This window comes from Megalobrama amblycephala, linkage group LG4 (genome assembly GCF_018812025.1).
Source record: "Megalobrama amblycephala isolate DHTTF-2021 linkage group LG4, ASM1881202v1, whole genome shotgun sequence".
NCBI classification, from domain to species: Eukaryota; Metazoa; Chordata; class Actinopteri; order Cypriniformes; family Xenocyprididae; genus Megalobrama; species Megalobrama amblycephala.
Window position 1 is genome coordinate 48,786,916 of NC_063047.1, and position 20,479 is coordinate 48,807,394.

The window sequence follows — 20,479 nt, forward strand, 5'->3', positions numbered from 1 at the left end:
GCAAAAAAGATACGTAGATGATATGTAGACATACACAAATGAAATCTCACTTTTTTTCTTCTGTTGATATATGGACATTGATATTTGCACACAGGGGCTGTATTATGGAAACTTGCTGTATAAATTCTTGACTAAAGTTCTTTAGGATCATGGTTGCGAAACAGATTCTATAATACAGCCACAGGTCCAGAAATAAAAACACAAATCATCCCATCCTTTAATGTACAGGAAAGTACTATTTTTTTTTTATTCCTTCATATTCAAACTTCACAAACAGAGTGAACTTACAATACCTCAGAGAGTGAAAATTACAAAAAAGGTGCTGGTAACATTTACAAAAAAATCATCCTTACTTTGCAACAATCAGTTATTCTTCCACTCTTTTTTTTTTTTTTTTTTTTTTTTTTTTTAGTCTTTTGCATTAAGGCTTAATACTTCTGTATAAAGTATATGCAAGTCTTCACAGTTTTTCGAAAAAAGTCACAATATTATGTAACATAATGAAGCTTTTACGGCTATTTTCTGTTTAATAACAAATACACATCACTGGTAAATATACGTGAAAATACAGGGCTTACTGTAAAATGGCAAGTAATGATACTGTTTGCTGAAATATTTTTTTTTTTCTAAACACATTTGTAAGAAAGGTTACATGAGATACCACTGAAATAACTGAAGCAGAAGGAAAAGAAAAAGAAAAAAAAAAAGTAATAATAAACATACAAACAAGGGAGATCGCCTCCAAACTTTGGCACATCCCTTTAAATATTTTCACAAAATATATAAGGATTATTTTTTCTTTCAAATCATATGCATGGAAGTATAGCAAAAACCGGCATAAAGTGAAATCATGCTGTGTAGTAAGGTGCTAAATTAGAGATATTACAAGGCCTGTCCGTTCCAGACAGGTGAGAATAAGGTGCATTTGTAAGACTGAAAAGCATGTAGGCCTTTTTTAGGTTTCAATAAACAAAAGGAAACAAAAATAAATTACAAATGCATCACAAACCAATAATAATAATAACATGACCAATAGTCTCGAGGCGACCTCATGAACTCATGCACTCCCACTGATTCAGAGAAATGTGTGACAGTCTTTTCCACAGACGTGTTAAATATCGTATATGGTATGTCGTATCATATATGTTTGGTGTTTCTTTTGAATATGGAATATCGAGACGTGATGATGTCATCCAACGATGTGAAACAGAACAAAGCGGAGCTTTTATTCCGGGGATTTCCTAAGCTGCACTATAGTTTAGAAGTCAAACGACACAAGCTCTGTCCCTAGAACTGACCCTCATGCATACTGCTAAAGTGACGCAACAAGCTTGCTCAAATAACCAACATCACAAAAGCAATTTGGTTTTTAGTGCAAACACAACTGGCTGGCTTCAGCTTCTTAAGAAAAACAAGCTCACCAAGAAGATTACATGAAGGCACATACTTATGCTTCCTCTAACACGCGTCATATCGAGACAAACTCGGCAACACCACGAAGCAGTTTTAACAGGAAAGCCACTATTTCCAGAAACCAAAGACCACCGACTGCTAGACGTTATCGCCCATCACCTGCAACGACGTTCCAGCTTCACTCACGCGTTCTTCCTTTATAATATGACTTTACGAGTCGGAAAAGAACCGTTCCCATTCGCGTAGGTTGAAACCGGACCATGCCTTTCGATGCACGAGAAAATAACGTCCCAGAAACATGGCAGTATACGGACGAATGCTTTAAAGGAACGGCAACGACTAATTTAAGAAGCAGTAAGTATACGTGTGCACTCAATTTAAGGTCTCTGACACGCAGATCTCTCCAGAGAGTCCAGCAAGTGGGCCTGTATGAATATTCCCCTGTAAATATTTCATTAGTGTTGAAACACACACACACACACACACACACAAAAAAACATGTCTTCATGTTTCTGGGACAGCCTGCCTTCTCCACTTCTTCTTTACCTTGTAAAAAAAAAAGTACAATTATCGTTCAAAACGAGGAAACAGGAAGCATTTCATTTGATGTACCTACAACTTGGACATGTTATATGTATTTTTTCTTTAACTTTACAGCCTCGGCATCATCACACATCTTCCGTGTTGTATCTGTATAAACAAAGAATGCAAAACACACTTTTTTCCTTAAACAAAATAGCATAATTTAAGAGCACAGAAAGCTTTCGTTGTTTTACACGGTTGGTTCACGTTTATGTTAGGTGTTCTATTGCTATTTATCAAAGAAGACCAAGAATAACTTTAGTGCAAAATTCTTTTCTGGTTTGAGAAGTGGTATTTGGGTTGAAGTCAATGAGGATTGCTACAGGGATCAACTGTGGTTTACTGTATGTTTAGTGGTTTCTCTCAGTGGTTTGCCTTTTGACATTTTTATCATGCAGTTACTTTCTTTAGCATTCTTACGTTTTATTCGATTTTTGCGGGGGGGAAAAATAGATCTCTGTGACATTAGGGTGATTAAAGAAAAACTGCAAAAACGGGGTCAAATTCATTCGAGAGACAGTTGAGTGTAGACAACCCTGTGTAGCTGAACAAACTGAATGTGTTTGGCTGGAACAATTCTGCGTGCTGCTTTGTGTTCATGAAAGCCCTATTCAAATCAAATCGGAATTTGACTTGGCTTGACTGACGTCGCGCAAATAATGTCTCAAAAAAAAAAAAACTAGTTTTAGTCCAGTGTTTGACATATAAAAATAAAACAAAATGGCCTTGTACACACACACGCACGCACACCTTATTCTATATCTCTAAACAGCAGGTGTTATAAAGCAAACAAATTTTTCACAACAATAATAGAAATTGGACAAACACAAATGAAAATGACAACCGCAGATTTTAATTTTAAGGTTGTTTGAATACTGTAAAATGTTTAATACCTTTACTACAACAGCTCCACATTTGCTCAGTTTGAATGTTTCAATATGAACTTCTGGAAGAAAAAAAAATAATAATAATAATAAAGATAATGAAGTTTGTGAAAATAAATTATGTGCTAGTGCAAGAATAAAACAAGGCTTAAGATATGGCTTTAAACAGTGAAAAATACCAAATCTTTTTGAAAACAGCTAGGTTCTAGTGTAGTCACCTAAACAGCACAAAACAGCACAGAAAATAGGAATAAAAGTTATGAAATAAGCTAGTGAAGTATCCCATGGCATGTTACTACATTGTCTATTTGTCAAGGGGTAAATTCTACTATACTGATATGAGCTTTCCATCCAAAGATTCACATTAAACCTTCTTTTACATCGATTATATGATATCACAATATGTTACAAAGAAAAATGGGAATTTGGTCCTTAAAGATAAAATGGATCTCTCATGTATTTCCATATTCATTTAAGGTTGAAAAATCACAGCTGGAAATTTCATTATAGAGCTGTTCTATAAAGGTCAATTTTTTGGTAAATTAACCTCTTTATATATATATATATATAAAAAAAAAAAAAAAAAAAAAAAACAGGTACATGCAAACACAACAAATGAAAGGCTTGGTCCATGCTGACAGATAACAAGTGAATCTTAACGTCCACTGCACGAAGCAGAACAGCTGAAATGAGGAAGAAAGAAAAACATGGAGAAAATCTATTTATCTTGCATCAGTGCAATTGCTTTCATTTTAGATGTTTGCTTGATGTTGCTGAAGCTAATAATATTAGGAGCAAATTAACAAATGGGTGAAACTATTTAAAGGAGTTTCCATCAGTGTTATCAGAGCACAGAATGAAAATGATGCACATATTTCACAAGCATGACCAAATTTCTGGATGTTTTACACATTGTGTTTCTGTTGATATTGACATAATTCTTTGGTGTTAACAGAAACTTTACAGACCTACATGGTCGATATTGTGGATCAACTTTTCAGACTTTACAAAAACAAAATTGTAATTTAACGAATTGCTTTAGGAGCTTTGGACTATTTAATTTGTTTGCTTTGTGCTGCTCAAGCAATAGCACATTTGGTACAATAAGAATGGTTAAAACAAAGGTTAAAACATTCAAATAAAAGAAAGAACAAACAAACAGGTGAACTATGCCAAAATTATTATGATATCATGCAAAGATTCTCAAAGCCTTTTTAAATAATATATTGTTCTCTTGTTGACATGCTGTATTTAAAAAAAAAAAAAAAAAAAAAAAAAAAAAAAATTGAGTGGCCCCAAACATCCATGTTCAAAGGAGCAGTTGTATTGCAGCATTAATGTCCGAAAAATGTTCAAATTTCACCGACGACAGAATAACATCTATAACTAGGGCTTTAATAGCAGTTTTTGTGTTGTTTTATATTTCTTAAGCTATGCAGTAAAATAAATGAATGGTGGATTTGTTAAGCCATTTTAGAGGAGTGTTTAAGGGTGTGACGATTCCTCAATTCTACATTAAACTCGGATCAAAATTACAGACAAGAATGGTATTAGAATGATCGGATATAAGTGCTTACCAAATGAGTAGTGTCTAAAGTCCAAGCAAGCATCCACTGTGGGTCAGTCTAAACGAATTTGGAAACAGACTAAATCAAATAGCCACCGAATCCAAACATTCGACATACTACGTGAAGATGATTCCATGAAACAAGTCATTTTAAATGATTAAACACCTAACTATCTGTTTGCGACACTGAACTATATGCACTAGTTGTGTAAATATGCCTAAATTTGCTGTTTCATGGTACTTCCATAGAGAGTTACAATAACGTTTAAATCATAGTTGAAAGTGTAGCTGAATGAAGTTTCTATGATTAGGTACTGTTGAATGAATTTCAGGAAAGATCTGCCTAAATGTATGTCGTGTCATTGTTCCACATTGTAGCAATCCAGATCTGTATCACCTTCCACAAACAGTCTGTAGGAATTAACAGAGAAGTCAAATTGTGCGGCGATGTGGTCTCAGAGTCCAATGTATCAGAAAACTCTTACTGTCCAAAATGGCAATTGATAAAGGAGTAAACAAAAACCGCATCTCAGATCACCAGTAACAGCAGGGTTGTCCATCATTCAGGATTTAAAGGTACGCTATGTCACTTTTTTATTCAAAATGAACAAAAATTAAATAACGAGTCAATGACGGGTTGGTTTTCGCGGGAAATTGCGTGCGCACCGTCACTCGTCATAAGCGTAAATAGAGAAAAGTTGCTCCGCCTACTTTGACGCGTGTCTGGAGCGGGAGTGGCAGAGGTTAACTGTCACAACAAGTGTGAAAGATTGACATGGAAGGAACATCTTCTGCTAGTCAGCTTGAGAACTTTTTCATCTAAACTGGTTAAATCTCTTACATCTAGTAGTGAATGTTTTATGAGCAGCAAGATAACCATAATCATCCGCACAGTCACACAGAGCCAAAGCACCAAAAACAACGATCTTCCGCAAAATGCTTTTCAACCGCTAGAGGGCCAAAAGTTACATAGTGCGCATTTAATTAAAGGATTAGTCCACTTTTAAATACACTTTTCCTGATAAATTAAAAATTAAAAATACTCACCCCCATGTCATCCAAGATGTTCATGTCTTTCTTTCATCAGTCGAAAAGAAATGAAGGTTTTTGAGGAAAACATTCCAGGATACGGTGGATTTCAATGGCTACCAACAGATTGAAGGTCAAAATGACAGTTTCAGTGCAGCTTCAAGGGCTTTAAACGATACCAGACGAGGAATAAGGGTCTTATCTAGCGAATCGATCGGTCATTTTCGAAAAAAATACAACCGTTTATGCTTTATAAACAAAATATCGCCTTGAACGTACTTTCCGCTTCCGCATTCTTCATAACGCTTACGCTGAATGTCCTACGCCTTCCCTATTCTACTTACGGAACGAACGCGGCGCCAGTTTCGTTTTTTTCCATAACTTGAATAGGGAAGGCGTAGGACATTCAGCGTAAGCGTTATGAAGAATGCGGAAGCGGAAAGTACGTTCAATGCGATATTTTGTTTATAAAGCATAAACGGTTGTATTTTTTCCGAAAATGACCGTTCGATTCGCTAGATAAGACCCTTATTACTCATCTGGTATCGTTCAAAGCCCTTGAAGCTGCACTGAAACTGTAATTTTGACCTTCAATCTGTTGGTAGCCATTGAAATCCACCGTATCCTGGAATGTTTTCCTCAAAAACCTTCATTTCTTTTCGACTGACGAAAGAAAGACATGAACATCTTGGATGACATGGGGGTGAGTAAATTTATCAGGAAAAGTGTATTTAAAAGTGGACTAATCCTTTAAGGATGTTTTATGAATGCACTTCATCCCTCCATTTTAATTTAGAGAAGTAGAATTAAAATGGAATAAAAATCCAAGTCATTTTTGAGAATGCATTTCATTTTTTTAAAAGTTTAGATTACATGTTATTACGCAAAAACATACGGGAAACCATTTCATAATGTATTTCTTTATATTTAAAAAGTATTTGCCAGAATACTCAATATATTATATAATCAACAGATTTTAAAATTTTGAAATCTTTTCGTGGACGTTTGGTGAAATGCGTAAAAATGTATCTGATTATATTCCACCAGGAATTCTTCATTATGACTGTTATAGTCAGGCTTTGTAGAAGCAGAACAAAACCTGTTACACATAATTTGACCGCTTAATTATTTGACTAAAAATGCTAGTAGTTCTTCAAACACCTCCTGTTACTGATGAACTGAGGTGTCGTGTATCGATCTTGACACATAGGCAGACAAGATTACATTTTAACAGGACAGATTGATTCCTTTTCGGTGTATACAGCGGCAGTGGAAGATAGAGAAAGCACAAAACACGTAGCGCACAGATAAGAAAAGCCCAGCACGAGCACCAGCATCTGTCCGGCCTTCACTCCATTCCTTTCAGACCCTTAAATACAATCCACCAAGTGGCCTTGTTTCAAACTGCGGGTGTCGCTAAAAGCATGCAAACTATCCTGAATCCAAATCCCAACTTTCAGTGTTTCAAACTCCCAGGTTTCAGTGGCCAAGAAAACGCTATCCTCAACATGCAAATGACATGAGCACACTTGCGTTTTCCAGTAAAAAAGTGGGAATCGTGCCTGTGTAGTCAGCATTAATATTAAAAGTATGCCTTGTGTGATTAGTAAAGAAACTGCAGTATCTGTATCTGAAATTTCATATATATATATATATATATATATATATACACACACACACATATATATATGATTCATCTAAAGATATTTTATGTTTGCTTGCTTCTCCTGTTAAAATCTGTATTGTACTTTGTCCTGTAAATATATGTATACTTTTCTATTGTTTCTGAAAAACAAACAAACAAACAAACTCTGTCATCATAAATAGAGTAAATGCTTTGTCTTTGGATTTGAGCCTATGATACAAGCAGAAGAATATCATATAATCAATAGTGAATACCATTCAGAGCTGTAACGCAGAAAGAGAAGTGTTAGAAAAGTGTGTGTAATCACAAGCATGCTTACATATCTAACCTCTGGCAAAAAAAACAAAAACAAGATTAAATAAATTTGGTATTGAACGTATGATATGGTCGTCTACCGACTACAAAGATTAAAACGGTTTTCATTTTCTCTGTTATATTCTTCAAAACACAGCTCGCTTCGACTCTATACTCTAGTTTCGGTTTACAGACTTAGTCTGTAAAATCTCGCAAAATCACAGAACAACAATGACCTCTTTTCACATAAACCATTGCAATATCGATTACGGCGTACACAATATTATGTTGATTATGTATAACAACAACTGCTCAAAAGCATATAGCATCAACATCTTTGAAAGAAAAGATGTCATCTCAAGCAAATTCAGCATCTAAGAGAAGAAGAGAGGAAGAAGAGGAAATAGAATAGGAAGAACGATCTTTTTGTTGTTGTTGTTGTTGTTGTTTGTTTGTTTTGTTCACATACATAAATGTCCAATAAACTGCATACGGAAAAGGCAGACATTTTCAATAGGGCATTTAAAATATGCGACTTGTAATCGTAAAAATGATAAAGGCAGGTTTGGATAAAAAATAAAATCAAAACAAAAACTTTTTTTATTATTATTATTATTATTATTAATTTTAACAGGGGCACTTTGGACACAATATAACACTGTATATTGTAGTATAAAATAAGCTTCATTTTGGTGATTTCAGGGGTTAAAACACAATAAAACACCCTTACTTATTAGTGGTCCTTTTTGTGACATTTCAGATCTATTTCGTGATTATTATTGCTGGTAGTCCTCGCGCTTGCCTCACCGAGGGATCTGTCTGACAGTTGATAAATATGCGTGTGTTTGTTTCATTTTAGGCAGTGAATATTGTTTTGTTTTTTTTACTGTATTATTATTACAGAATAAAAATAACAGTATTATTGTGAGCTTTATTAAGCTTGGATCTGTAAAAAGAGGCACTTCATCATTTTTTTTTCTTCTACAAAGGAGAGGCATTGTAAAACTCCACATGTACAGTGTTAGGTGTTGTTTTGGTTACAGTACTATCTGTTGTAGATGCTGATGAACACATGGATACTCTTGTTTTGGATTGTTTCGACCGTCGTGTAGAGAATATTACGTCTTTGTTTGCTAGAAGAAGGAAAAACTGCAAGATGAGAGATTTCAGTGCAGCAAGGTTAGATTGAATCTCACCGTTTAAAAACAGAGATGGGGAAAACGGACTGGATCCACTTAGCATTACGGGATGCGCAATATATTTTGTACGTTACGAAAAAACTCTGAGCGTATACAACAAAACCAGTCATTCCAGCGGCTCCAAGTAATATTCACTCTGTCAAGCGAGCAAAACATATAAATATTGGTGATGTTTTCCAAGGTCTTTTCTGTGCCCACAAGCCTATACTCTAGGAATAGATATTATTTATAAATTAAGATTTTTTTTTTAAAAAATGTACCTTTGTTAAAAAGCAAGGAGAAAAGAAGACTTACTGTAATAGCGAAGAGAATGCTGTATCTATACTGTACACTGAAGAAAATCCATATGTATTGTAAAATTACCATTTTAAGCAGAAACAAAAATAAAAGCTAATTCTACATTTAAGAACTGTAAATATATACTGTAAGTAATGTAAAAAGTCTATCTGAACTACCCATAGAAGTGATCGTCATAGTGCTTTTTAGAACCGTGTCCAGTCTAGATGCGATGGATCGAAGACTATGACATTTTAGCATCTGAATTGTGTCTAAACATTTTCGTGCAGATTTTTACACTTTCACAAACTACACAATTTTGGCTAAACAAAGTCTCTGCGAAATAAAACGTCTTTTTTTTTCTTCTTCCCGTCGTAGTTGTTGTTTTTCGCTTTTTACATATGAACAAACACGGAGTAAACGGTAATATCGGACGTTAAAGCCTCCTAGCACTTCAACACGAGCGAGATGAGACGTGAAGCCTGATACGAGGACCGGTGACGCTGTTGCCTGGTTATGAATCCATACCGAGATGAGAAGAGAAATCAGCGATTTGCATGTAGCTATATATACGTACGTCCTTCATAACCATCGCTAGACAATCGTCCAACACTGTATTGCAAGGTTGCTTTTCTGTCCCCCTTCCCTTGTGTAAAATAAACGCAAGAAATTGCAACAGCACCTTCACAAGCAATATTGCATTTGGTTGCTTGATTCAAACATGATTAAGGCTATCCTTAAAGACACAGCTGATGGCCAATGCATCCCCCCCCTCCCTCCACAAAAGGATGTTACTCGAACAATATAGCTTATCTAGCAAACCATTTGGAAGTGATATCGATTTATCTGCTCTCTAGCAGCACGCGTTAGGTGCTTTAATGGTGAAATGTTCATGTTTAGGTTGGCCTGACCCCTGACATATATGCTCTGGTATAAAGTTTCCGTGAATTCAAATGACTGAACTGACACTACATTATATCGTAGTTCAAAAATACGCCTATGCCGATGATGGATCATCAAACTACGGACAATATCGACAATTGAGAACCAACAACACTGTAACGCTTTCGAGTATCACCTAGAGCTGCACGATTCTGAGAAATCACAATTTTACGAATAAAACAATTCAATGACTACTTGTTTCATTAGTGGATGAATCAGTGTTTTTGAACAAATCTTTTGAATGAATGATTCAATGACAATACATTTTTTAACAGTGATTGATCGCCACCTACTTGCGTAACGATGTAATTGATACAACCGTTATTCGAAGTGTTGGTTTGATCACTATCGTAGGCATCAGTGTTTATATCCAAACTGTAAACATTTATCTTAGCGCATCTGTGATAATTTTAATATTTATAACACAGAAATAACCAGTGTTGCCAAGTTCACGGTTTTCCCGCGGAACTGGGCTACTTTAACACTGTTGCCATGGGTTGCTTTTTATGTACGAGGGTTGAAGCAACTCCAAATAACATGATATTTAGCCCCTGGAATGCGAATTTTACCAGGGGAACCCCGACAAAAATGCGGATTTTACCCTCTGGAACGTGATTTTTACCGGAGGACCTCCCCTGAAACGTGATTGGGCTAATTTTGAGCTAGTTTAGAGTGGCAATTGGGCGGGTTTTGTTGCGAAAACCTGACAACCCTGGAAATAACTACTGTGTGGTTCAAAACTGCTCTCTCTTTGGTTCAGTGGCAGCAAGAACACATATTTGAATGTTCCGGTATGATTTTGTCAATAGACACGGGCAAGTCGTCGTCATTAATAAATAAGATTGCGTGCGTGTGATCGAGATCTTTTTACGATTAATCGTGCAGCTCTAGTATCGGCGCCAAAAATCTCCTCGATTATCCAAAGACCGGCCAAATGCAGCCAACAGAACATTCTTCTCATTTCGCTACTCAACACAACTGTTCGAATGGTACGGCAAGCTGAAGCACCAGGTCTCAAAAAACAAGAAACTTGATTCGAAATGACCAACAAACACGTACGCTAGTCTAAGGCAACACCTCAGACCGATACAAAACAGCCTGTGGCCAAGCTTTGCAGCATAAAATTGAGTAAAAAGCGACGTTTGGTCTCACAGCACGATGAATTCACCGGGACAGCATTGGGTTAGGCCAGATCATATCGTTCAGACTTAAAGCAAGGGCCTTAACAGCATCATGTTCCTCATGTTATTTATTGTAGGGAATATAGTAATGATTGTTCTTGAGAAAGTTACCAAATGCACTCCTAGGTGTGTAAAATAACATGTTGTCACTGTTGCCGTACCTGTACTGCATATTGCAAAGGAAGCCCTACAGTTCAGGCGTCACAAATTGTACAGCACACACATAGAGGAATATACACACACAAACATGTTGCACACACATGCTCATACAAACACATACATAAATGTGCTTGATCCCTAGACAGCACTAAAAGCTTTGCACGACGACCCTCTCGTAGAAACTTACTTGTTCTAAAAGACATTTATCATATATTTAGGCACACACTACAATTTTTTTTTTTTAAATGTGGTTTTGTGGTTTTATGGATTTTTTTTTTTATGTTTGTTTTTTTTTTTTTTACGTTTGGTATGAATGAGAAGAAAAACCGAGCATTTGCTTGAATGAATTAACTGCATCGGGGTGGTGTTGGGATGTGGGAAGGGATGGAAGTGGTGTAAGCAATACATCATTAGGATCTGACCAGGGATAAGCTCACAATGGTTTAAATATAAATAAAGAAGAAAAGAAAAAACTTGCATAAACAGCACAAAGTAAATACAAAAGCAAGTGATGATAACAAAGCCAAGAAAAATTTAATCATCTAATAAAAAAAAAAAGAAAAAAAAAAAGGAACAAAGCTACTCAAACACAAGTGAACTATAGAACCAAATATTTGATAAAAAAAAAAAAAAAAAAAAAAAAAAAATGATTATCTCTAAAAACTAGAACATCTCTGGTAACAGTAGTGCACTTATTGGTTTAAGCAGTGCAACATATATGCAAGAAAACAATGCAGTCCTCTTATCAAGCTTTTAAGAAAAGATATTTCCTTTATAAACAATGAAAATAAAAAGAGAAAATCATAGAATTTAATTTCTTAAGTAAAACAATTCAACGTTTAAGCACAGGATTTTGAAGTAAATGTGCAAAGTAGCACTGTTTTTCAAACCTACAACTTATGTGACCAAATTCCAAAATGGAAAAAAGTCGAAATAAACTGATTGATACATTTTGTCATCATTTTAACGACACTTCAAAGGTGTATCTACTCAGATAAGTGAGCAAAATTGCCTGATTGCAGTTGCACGGCAGATGAGTCTTTTATATCCATAAAATACGTGTATAACAAAGCCAAATATGAACACAGAGCTTCTGAGTGACGTAACACCAAAAATACAACCTTCTTAACTCACTTCCCAAGTACACACACAATGTCTAGATATCGGTAAAATTGGGAATGTTTCTTATTGTTTGGAGAGCTTTCTCCCTGTGGTATATTAAAGTAGAATGACCGTGTTTATTTTATTGTGGTTCAGTAGATGTTTCTTTTTTTCTTTTTCTTTTTGTTTTTGTTTTTTTTCTGTTGCCTATATCCTTTCCCTTCTGTATTTCCCATCAGGCAAAACACAAGAACGGCTGTTTGAGCCACTAGGTGGGGCTTTAGGAACAGGAGTAGTGCATTTTAGTCACCCCACCGGCTCAAACAACTGAGTCATAGTAGTCGCCGCTAACAGGAAATACATCATTTTACGCATTTAGGAGGTTATTTCTGTCCAGTTCACTTTTGATCTAATCTAGCCCATGGCTCCAAATAGCTTAACGTTTCCCATGTTCACTGAGAACTAATAATAATTAGAGAAATATCCACATGACGTCGGATTCTACAGCTGATAACAGTCTCAAAGTGAGCACGTGAGGAGCAGCAGTTAACTTGGATTCTGGGCCTGTTTGCATACTAAAATCTGCCATTTTTTCCTTTTTTCCAAAGATAAAAAACAGAACCATGGAGCAAACGAAAAGAACAAATCAATTGCTCGAAACTTTATATCACATTTTGTTTTGAAGCGGAAGAGGTCAACTAACAGTCGTCTTCTAAGTGGCAGTGTATGCAAAACGAATTGGAAATTATTAACGGCATTCAAATTTTTTGCTCGAATACTGTCATTGATAAACTTTTTTTTTCTTTGTAAACTTGACCTGAACCATCAAAAAAGTGTGGCGGGAGAAAAAAAAAAAAAAATGTCATAATCATAATAATCATTCATTCATCGATTCCCATTTTAGTACAGTTAGTAAAACTGGCTTGTACCTTGACAACATCAACATCATAATCCCTCAATGCTATAATAATAAATAAAAACCCAGTGTCAAATTGAACAACTCTCCTGTTCTTATCGCACGTAAAAAGGCAAACATGTGACCATCAATATTTTAGAATGAATCTAGAGCCAAATGTTTTTTTTTCTTGTTTTTTTGTTTTTTTTTTTATAATTTTTTTTTTTTATAATCTATACCACAGTAAGCTTGGACGCTTATAGTGTCCAATACGGTCTACATGGGAAAAGATCTACAAGTTTAAAAAATTCACTGCAATGTTTATTTTTGTGCACACGCACGCTCACATGCACAAATACACATACGTACAAAATACCTCTACCATATATAAGTGTGTATAAGTAGTTTGTGCGTGTGAGTGCATGCATTGGTATGTGTATATGTGTTTGTGTATGTCTGAGTGTGTGCGCGCATGTGAATTTTTTTTTCTTGTGTGTTCTTTCGCAGGCCTTTCGGTAGTGTTCAACACATAAATCAGTATTTAAGGAAAGCATACATTTAGAGGCCAGTAGTATGGATCCAGCCAGTGGATCATTATCCAACTACACAGCCTTAAGGCCACCATCTTTTTTTATTCTTTAAGAATAGCAAGGACAAAAAAAGGAAAAAAAAAGAAAAGAAAAGAAATTAAACGCTTCTTTTTTTTCTAGAAAACTTAATGTGCCAGTGTCTATACTCATTACTCTTCATGCCCCCAATATAAGAAAAAAAAAATCTAGTGCCGTTTTCTTTATCATTTCATTCTTTTTTACGTAAGTTTTTTTTGTTTGTACTTATCCGTCGGAGACATGCTTGCGCATGTGGTCATTGAAGTGCTCGATTTGGTCAAACTTGACAGGGCACACGGAGCACATGTAGGTGGTCCCCTCCTGGCAGCTTGCTTCCGCAGCGACGCCCACTCCGGTGCTTCCGACTCCGCCCCCCGCTCCGCCCGCTCCCACCGGCATGGCGAGGGCCACCACTCCCGCTCCCGGCTCGGGGACGGCCATCGGAACCGGGATGGACGCGGGGCCTCCGGCGCTTCCTGCGGCACTGACCCCGGAGACCCCGGTTCCGGTGCTGTGCAGGGCCATGTGGCGCTCCAGCAGGGTCTTGTGGGAGAACTTTTTCTTGCAGATGTAGCACTCGTAGGACTTCTCTCCGCGGTGCAGGCGCATGTGGACGTTGAGGGAGCTCTTCTGGGTGAAGCGTTTGTTGCAGATGCTGCACTGGTATGCTCGGACGCCTGTATGTGTAACCATGTGTTTGATAAGATAATCCTTCAGCGAGAACGAACGCCAACAGATACTGCACTGGTGCGGCTTTTCACCTGAAAGAGCACAGAGCACAGACTCGTTAGGAAGGAACGATTCGCTAAAGCCTCTTGCATAAACCATCATCGTAATAACTAGTGAAAAATAAATATACCAAAGTGTATTTGAAATTGTGTCAAATGTATTTGAAAATGTATTGTTGAAATGATGAAACTTGAAAGTGCTGTCAAATCGATTGATCGAATCTAACATAAAAGTTTGTTTACATATTATTTGTGTGTATATATATATATATATATATATATATATATACATGTGTGTGTGTGTGTGTGCCACACATGTAAATTCATGTCCCTGTTACACTTAATGTTGTCACATTTTCCTGGTTAAATAAACATTACTTAACATCAAAAAGAAAAAGGAACCACATACAATTCTATTTTGTATTTTTATTTTAACAATGTAATGTTCTCTTTATTAAAACCAAGTATAAATCTCATCAAGTTAGTGTTTTTAACAGTTATTCCAAAATAATAACTAAAGCCAGTAACAATTTAAACAAATGATTTGTGAACTGATGTTCAGCTTTTCTTTTTAATAGTCAGCTTATTTATTGATCATCAGTCATAACACTGATCATAGACACGAAGATCTACCTTTAATTTTACCAAGCTGACTGCCCATAAAAAAAAAACAAAAAAACCCAACACCCCACAGTCATCATGTGTTCAGGCAATTTCATGTGTGATTTTGATGTGACAAAGTGGGGATATCTAAGAAGCTGAGCTGTTTACGTACTTTTTATTTAGTCTTTCCATATTAACGCCATCATTTTGTTCATTCAGACTGTTTTGCGCACGTAAACAAGAGGCGATCGCACAAACAAATCATAGTGCGATGGAGTCATTGCCTTCTCTCAGGTAATTTGTCCCCATTCATTCTCAATTACCCCCCATCAAACCCACTGCACGCTTTAGTTAAAGGGTTAGTTCGCCCAAAAATTCTGTCATTTATTACTCACCCTCATGCCGTTCCACACCCGTAAGACCTTCTTTAATCTTCGGAATTAAGATATTTTAGTTGAGATCCGATGGCTCAGTGAGTCCTCCATATATAGGGAGCAATGGACACTTCCTCTCTCAAGATCCATAAAGGTACTAAAAACATATTTAAATCGGTTCATGTGAGTACAGTGGCTCAATATTAATATTATAAAGCGAGGAGAATATTTTTGGAGCGCAAAAAAAAACAAAATAACGACAAAACACTGCTTCATGAAGCTTCGGAGCATAAATGAATCAGTGAGTCGAATCGTGATTCAGATCGCGTGTCAAACTGCCAACTGCTGAAATCACGTGACTTTGGCGCTCTGAACAGCAGATTCGACACACTGATTCATCTGTGCTCCGAATCTTCCTGAAGCAGTGTTTTGAAATCGGTCATCACTAAATAAGTCGTTATTTTGTTTGTTTTTTTGGCGCACCAAAAATATTCTCGTCGCTTTATAATATTAATATTGAACCACTGTACTCACATGAACTGATTTAAATATGTTTTTAGTACATTAATGGATCTTGAGAGAGGAAGTGTCCATTGCTCCCTATGGAGGCCTCACGGAGCCATCGGATTTCAACTAAAATATCTTAATTTGTGTTCCGAAGATTAACGAAGGTCTTACGGGTGTGGAACGGCAAAAGGGTGAGCAATAAATGACAGAATTTTCATTTTTGGGTGAACTAACCCTTTAAATTTCAATGGGCTCAGGGGAGGCAAGAGAGACGCGGACTCCTGCTGTAACTTTACCCGCTGGTGATGCTGTGGGACAGTGTTACTTTAGAAAAACGAGAGATTTTTTCACCTTTTAATGTCACAGTTTGTAATATTTGCGTTGTTTTAGTTTTGTAGTATGGATTATTTTCTCATCCAATTTCTTTGAGGAGGCACTGCCTCCCTTGCCTCCTAGGAGGAAACGCCCCTGATACACACATATATTATGTAAACACAAACTTTAATGTTAGATGCGATTAATTGGAATTAATTGATTTGACAGCACTATTTGAAATACATTTATGTTATGTGAAATACACTACAAATACATACTTACATATTTATGAAATTAATATGCAATTGTACTTTTGGTATACTAAATTGATATATTAAAGTCTGCTAAACTGGAACAACTAATTTTGTACTTAATGCACTTTTTAGTTATCCTGAGGTCCAACTAAAGATATAAAGATATATATATATCATATTTGATTGTGTTAAAGTGGAACTATTGCAAGTATACTTTAGGAACACTTTAAATATCTTACTAACAGTGATATTAAAACACAGTTGGGCTTAATATTAAGAAATGTATAAAGAAATACTCCAAATAAATTTTAATTATAAGATTTATATCTGTAAGCCTCAAGCGATATGTCAGTAAATATGTTAATGTATTTGTACTATACTTAGTATGAAATAAATGTATTTTAAATACATTTCGGTATAGGTTTTTTTTCACTAGGGATCACAATCATCATTTTACTAATTTTCATGTTATTACAGATCCAGGCAGCAAAGCTGCGCAGGTTCTTCTTCTGTTTGTCACCGTATGGTGAAAAGTTACCAGGTAATTTCAATGAATACATGTAATAAGTATAAAACAGATACTTGCTTAGCAATGTGTCTGTTATATTTATGAAAGCTCAGAGCTTGTTTGACCTACAGACCTGGAATTTCACACATACATGTTCCTCAGTCTTTTATTAAGAACTAATAGGTCTGCATTTAGATTTTTAATAACACCTCTCAAACTCTTTGTGAACCTTTTCACACAAAATTTGACATGAAATTCTCTGTGCATATTTTAAATGTTGAAAAATAAAGTACAGATTTAAAAAAGAGAATTCCTGTCATTCTTTCTTTTTAAAACATCTGTAAGTTTTGCTGAAAAGTTAAACTTTGCATGCAGGTTACTAATGTTGCTAAATTTATTAATCTTAATTATGGAATTAATTAGTGCTGTGGTTGCCTAGCAACAGTAATGTAAAATTTTGAAATCTGAAAGCCCAGCACAACCAACATGTTTAAGCTACATTGAAATTTCATACACGTTCCTCTTCTCATCAGGATCATGTTTTGCACCAGTGATGTCTATGAAACTAATCTATAGTTACATAAAGTGTTTAGGTAACACTTTGCTTAAAACCTTTAATGCATTATAAAAGTATTTTTAATGCATTAATTACGCCTTGTAATGTGCCTTATAATGCATTGTATGGTCTCATGAATACTTGTAACCACAGTATAACACATTATAACACTTATCTATAATGCATTAAAACACATGACAAACAAACACTTTCAAATGTAACAAGGAATCTGCAAATGCATTTTAACTTTGGTTACAATTATTTATGAAAAAAAGGATTATAACGTACATTGCATTATACATGAATTACACAAGTGTTACTGATTTAGGTGTGGTTCTACCTTATGTAATTTGCCTCACAAAAATATCAAAATATCAAAATGAATATTGATTTGATGATACTGATGAACAAAATCTGAAAACATGTTAATCATAGAAGAGTATTTAAGTCATTGTGTATGAATTACATTTGAATATATGATATATATATATTTTTTAAATGAATAGACCCTGACTCAAACTATGTATGTTTTCATTTAAATTAGACTGAACTGGAAAAAAGTGGAAGCTTAGACATTTTTCATGGTCATTATTACCATCAGGAATCACATTAAGCTTGTAGGACAGTAATTTCTACATGGTATTTAAATGAAAATTGCATTCAAAAGCACTGTTAGCATTAATAGCCTAATTCATTAAAAATAACTGCAACTGTGTTGTAATTTTACTATGCATGTTGGTCTGCTGGTACAAACTGGCGTAGGTCTGAGCCTTAAATTTACAGAACATATGAAATACATTATTTAACATAAAAGAAACGGAAAACGAGAAAAGTGAATTTACAATAAAATTGAAAAACTATGACAGAAACAGTGCAAAAAAATGAAATGTATATTGCTGTTCCTTTCTGAAATTAAAAATCAATTTCACCAAATTATGGTGTCATTTACAGTAATTCGGTGTAAATGTTTATTACACTTAAAAATACTGGAAACTCTGCAGTATAGCTATATCACAGTCTTTTAGCCCACAGGCAATAACATCTGTTGTTATTGTAAAATATATTTTGTGCTATACTGTATGATAAAAGCTCTTGTGCTGATGACAGCGTCAAGGATCAACATATAAAGATTAAAACATATAAGATTACACAGACTCCATTTTGTCCTGAAGACAGATCATTATTGCATAGTAATGTACTTCAGCAATTCACAGCAACTCAAATGTAATTATCTTATTTAACTTAACATTGCCACATTGAATGCACTTTTGAGGTCTGGGTACTTTACTGCGCGAGACCAATTTGTTCTGCTGCTGCTTCAGAACTGTGTGGCTCAAGACAAGGGTTCAGAATAGGTCGCAAAATCAGTCTCCTGTCCAGAAGAAGTAACTCCAAAACAGTTACTAGAATCACAAGTGCATATTTCACTGCCAACCTCAGGTTTCTTAACTCTTTCCCAGCCATTGACTGGATTTTCCATCATTTATGACACAACCCAGGTGAGAAAAAAAAAGAACATTTCTATAATGTACTCAAAGTGCTCTATTTTTGTGCATTCTTTTAGGGTGTAGTATACTGTAAGTAGGCGAATTGGGACACAGCACTGTATAGCATATAACAGTGCTTGCTGGAAAAACTCATCAGTGTCAAGGAAGCATTCCCAGGTGAAAAAACAGTACATTTCTATAATGTACTTCAAGTGCTCTATTTTCGCGCACTAATTTTGTACTTAATATACTAAAAATTCTTCTTTAGTACTTCTTAAGATAATCTTAAAAACATCCAAGTGTACTCAACTGTGCTATTTTGAGACACCATGAAATATGAACTAAAACGTGGTTTTAATATACTATATCTGTTTTTAAAAATGTATTTAGATACCACTTATAGTACACTTGAACCCATAGATGTTCTTAAGATTATCTTAAGAAGTACTAAAGAAGAATTTTTAGTATATTAAGTACAAAATTAGTGCGCAAAAATAGAGCACTTTAAGTACATTATAGAAATGTACTTTTTTCACCTGGGAATGCTTCCTTGACACTGATGAGTTTTTCCAGCAAGCACTGTTATATGCTATACAGTGCTGTGTCCCAATTCGCCTACTTATACTACACCCTAAAGAATGCACTCTTTTTGTGAAGAAAAAGTACATACTTTTGAGTGTGTAGCAGAAGAATAGACAAGCTTTGGGACATACTATGACGCTGTCGCATAGTTACATGCATCCTGTCACTGTAAACTGGCCTGTCAATCATCTTGTCAGTTAAAATCCTCCAAATTTTATTTTTTTAATTTCCTGACGTATTGGAGAGAAAAGAAGTATGTGTTTGCATAATGATGCATTTAAAGGATAATGGCTAAACAGATCTTTATAAAAGTCCACATTGTTGTTTCAGATTAAATATAACACTAAATAAATATGTTTTTATCAGGTTAAATCAGTCACTCAGTCCCCTTTTATCTAATTTAACCGTCGGTTGCGCACACCCACCATGTTTGTACTTTTTACTTGTGTTTGAATCCTCGAATCCTCCTCCAAAGCATTATGGGTCATGGGCAATATTAGTCGTTATAGTGTGCACGGATCAAAAATCTACCGGAAATAGTAGACCATCCGGGGACTTTTGGCATACACTTTTCAAAATACTGTTTTGGGACACACATATTGTAATCTCACATACTATTTAGGATGTAATATAGTATGCACATTGGGATGCAGGGCAGGGCTACATCTGAAATCACATACTTCCCTACTATATAGTAAGTGAAAAATGTCGAACTCAGGAAGAAGTATAGGACTGTGAAGCTTTTGGGGTGTCGATGAACTCGATCTACATTTTGATCTTAATTCAGAAT

The 20,479-nt window shown here is 35.4% G+C and overlaps 1 protein-coding gene across 3 annotated transcripts in view; it reads right to left on the bottom strand.

Moving 5' to 3' along the window:
- Window positions 1-8,154: 8,154 nt before the first annotated feature.
- The window catches only part of zbtb20 (zinc finger and BTB domain containing 20), a 78,531-nt gene continuing 66,206 nt past the window's right edge, over window positions 8,155-20,479 (bottom strand). For all 3 annotated transcript variants that reach the window (XM_048189717.1, XM_048189718.1, XM_048189719.1), the window contains exon 4: window positions 8,155-14,536. In XM_048189717.1, the coding sequence (XP_048045674.1) occupies window positions 14,001-14,536 (536 nt within the window). In that variant the 3' untranslated portion in view covers window positions 8,155-14,000. The remainder of the gene's footprint in view (window positions 14,537-20,479) is intronic.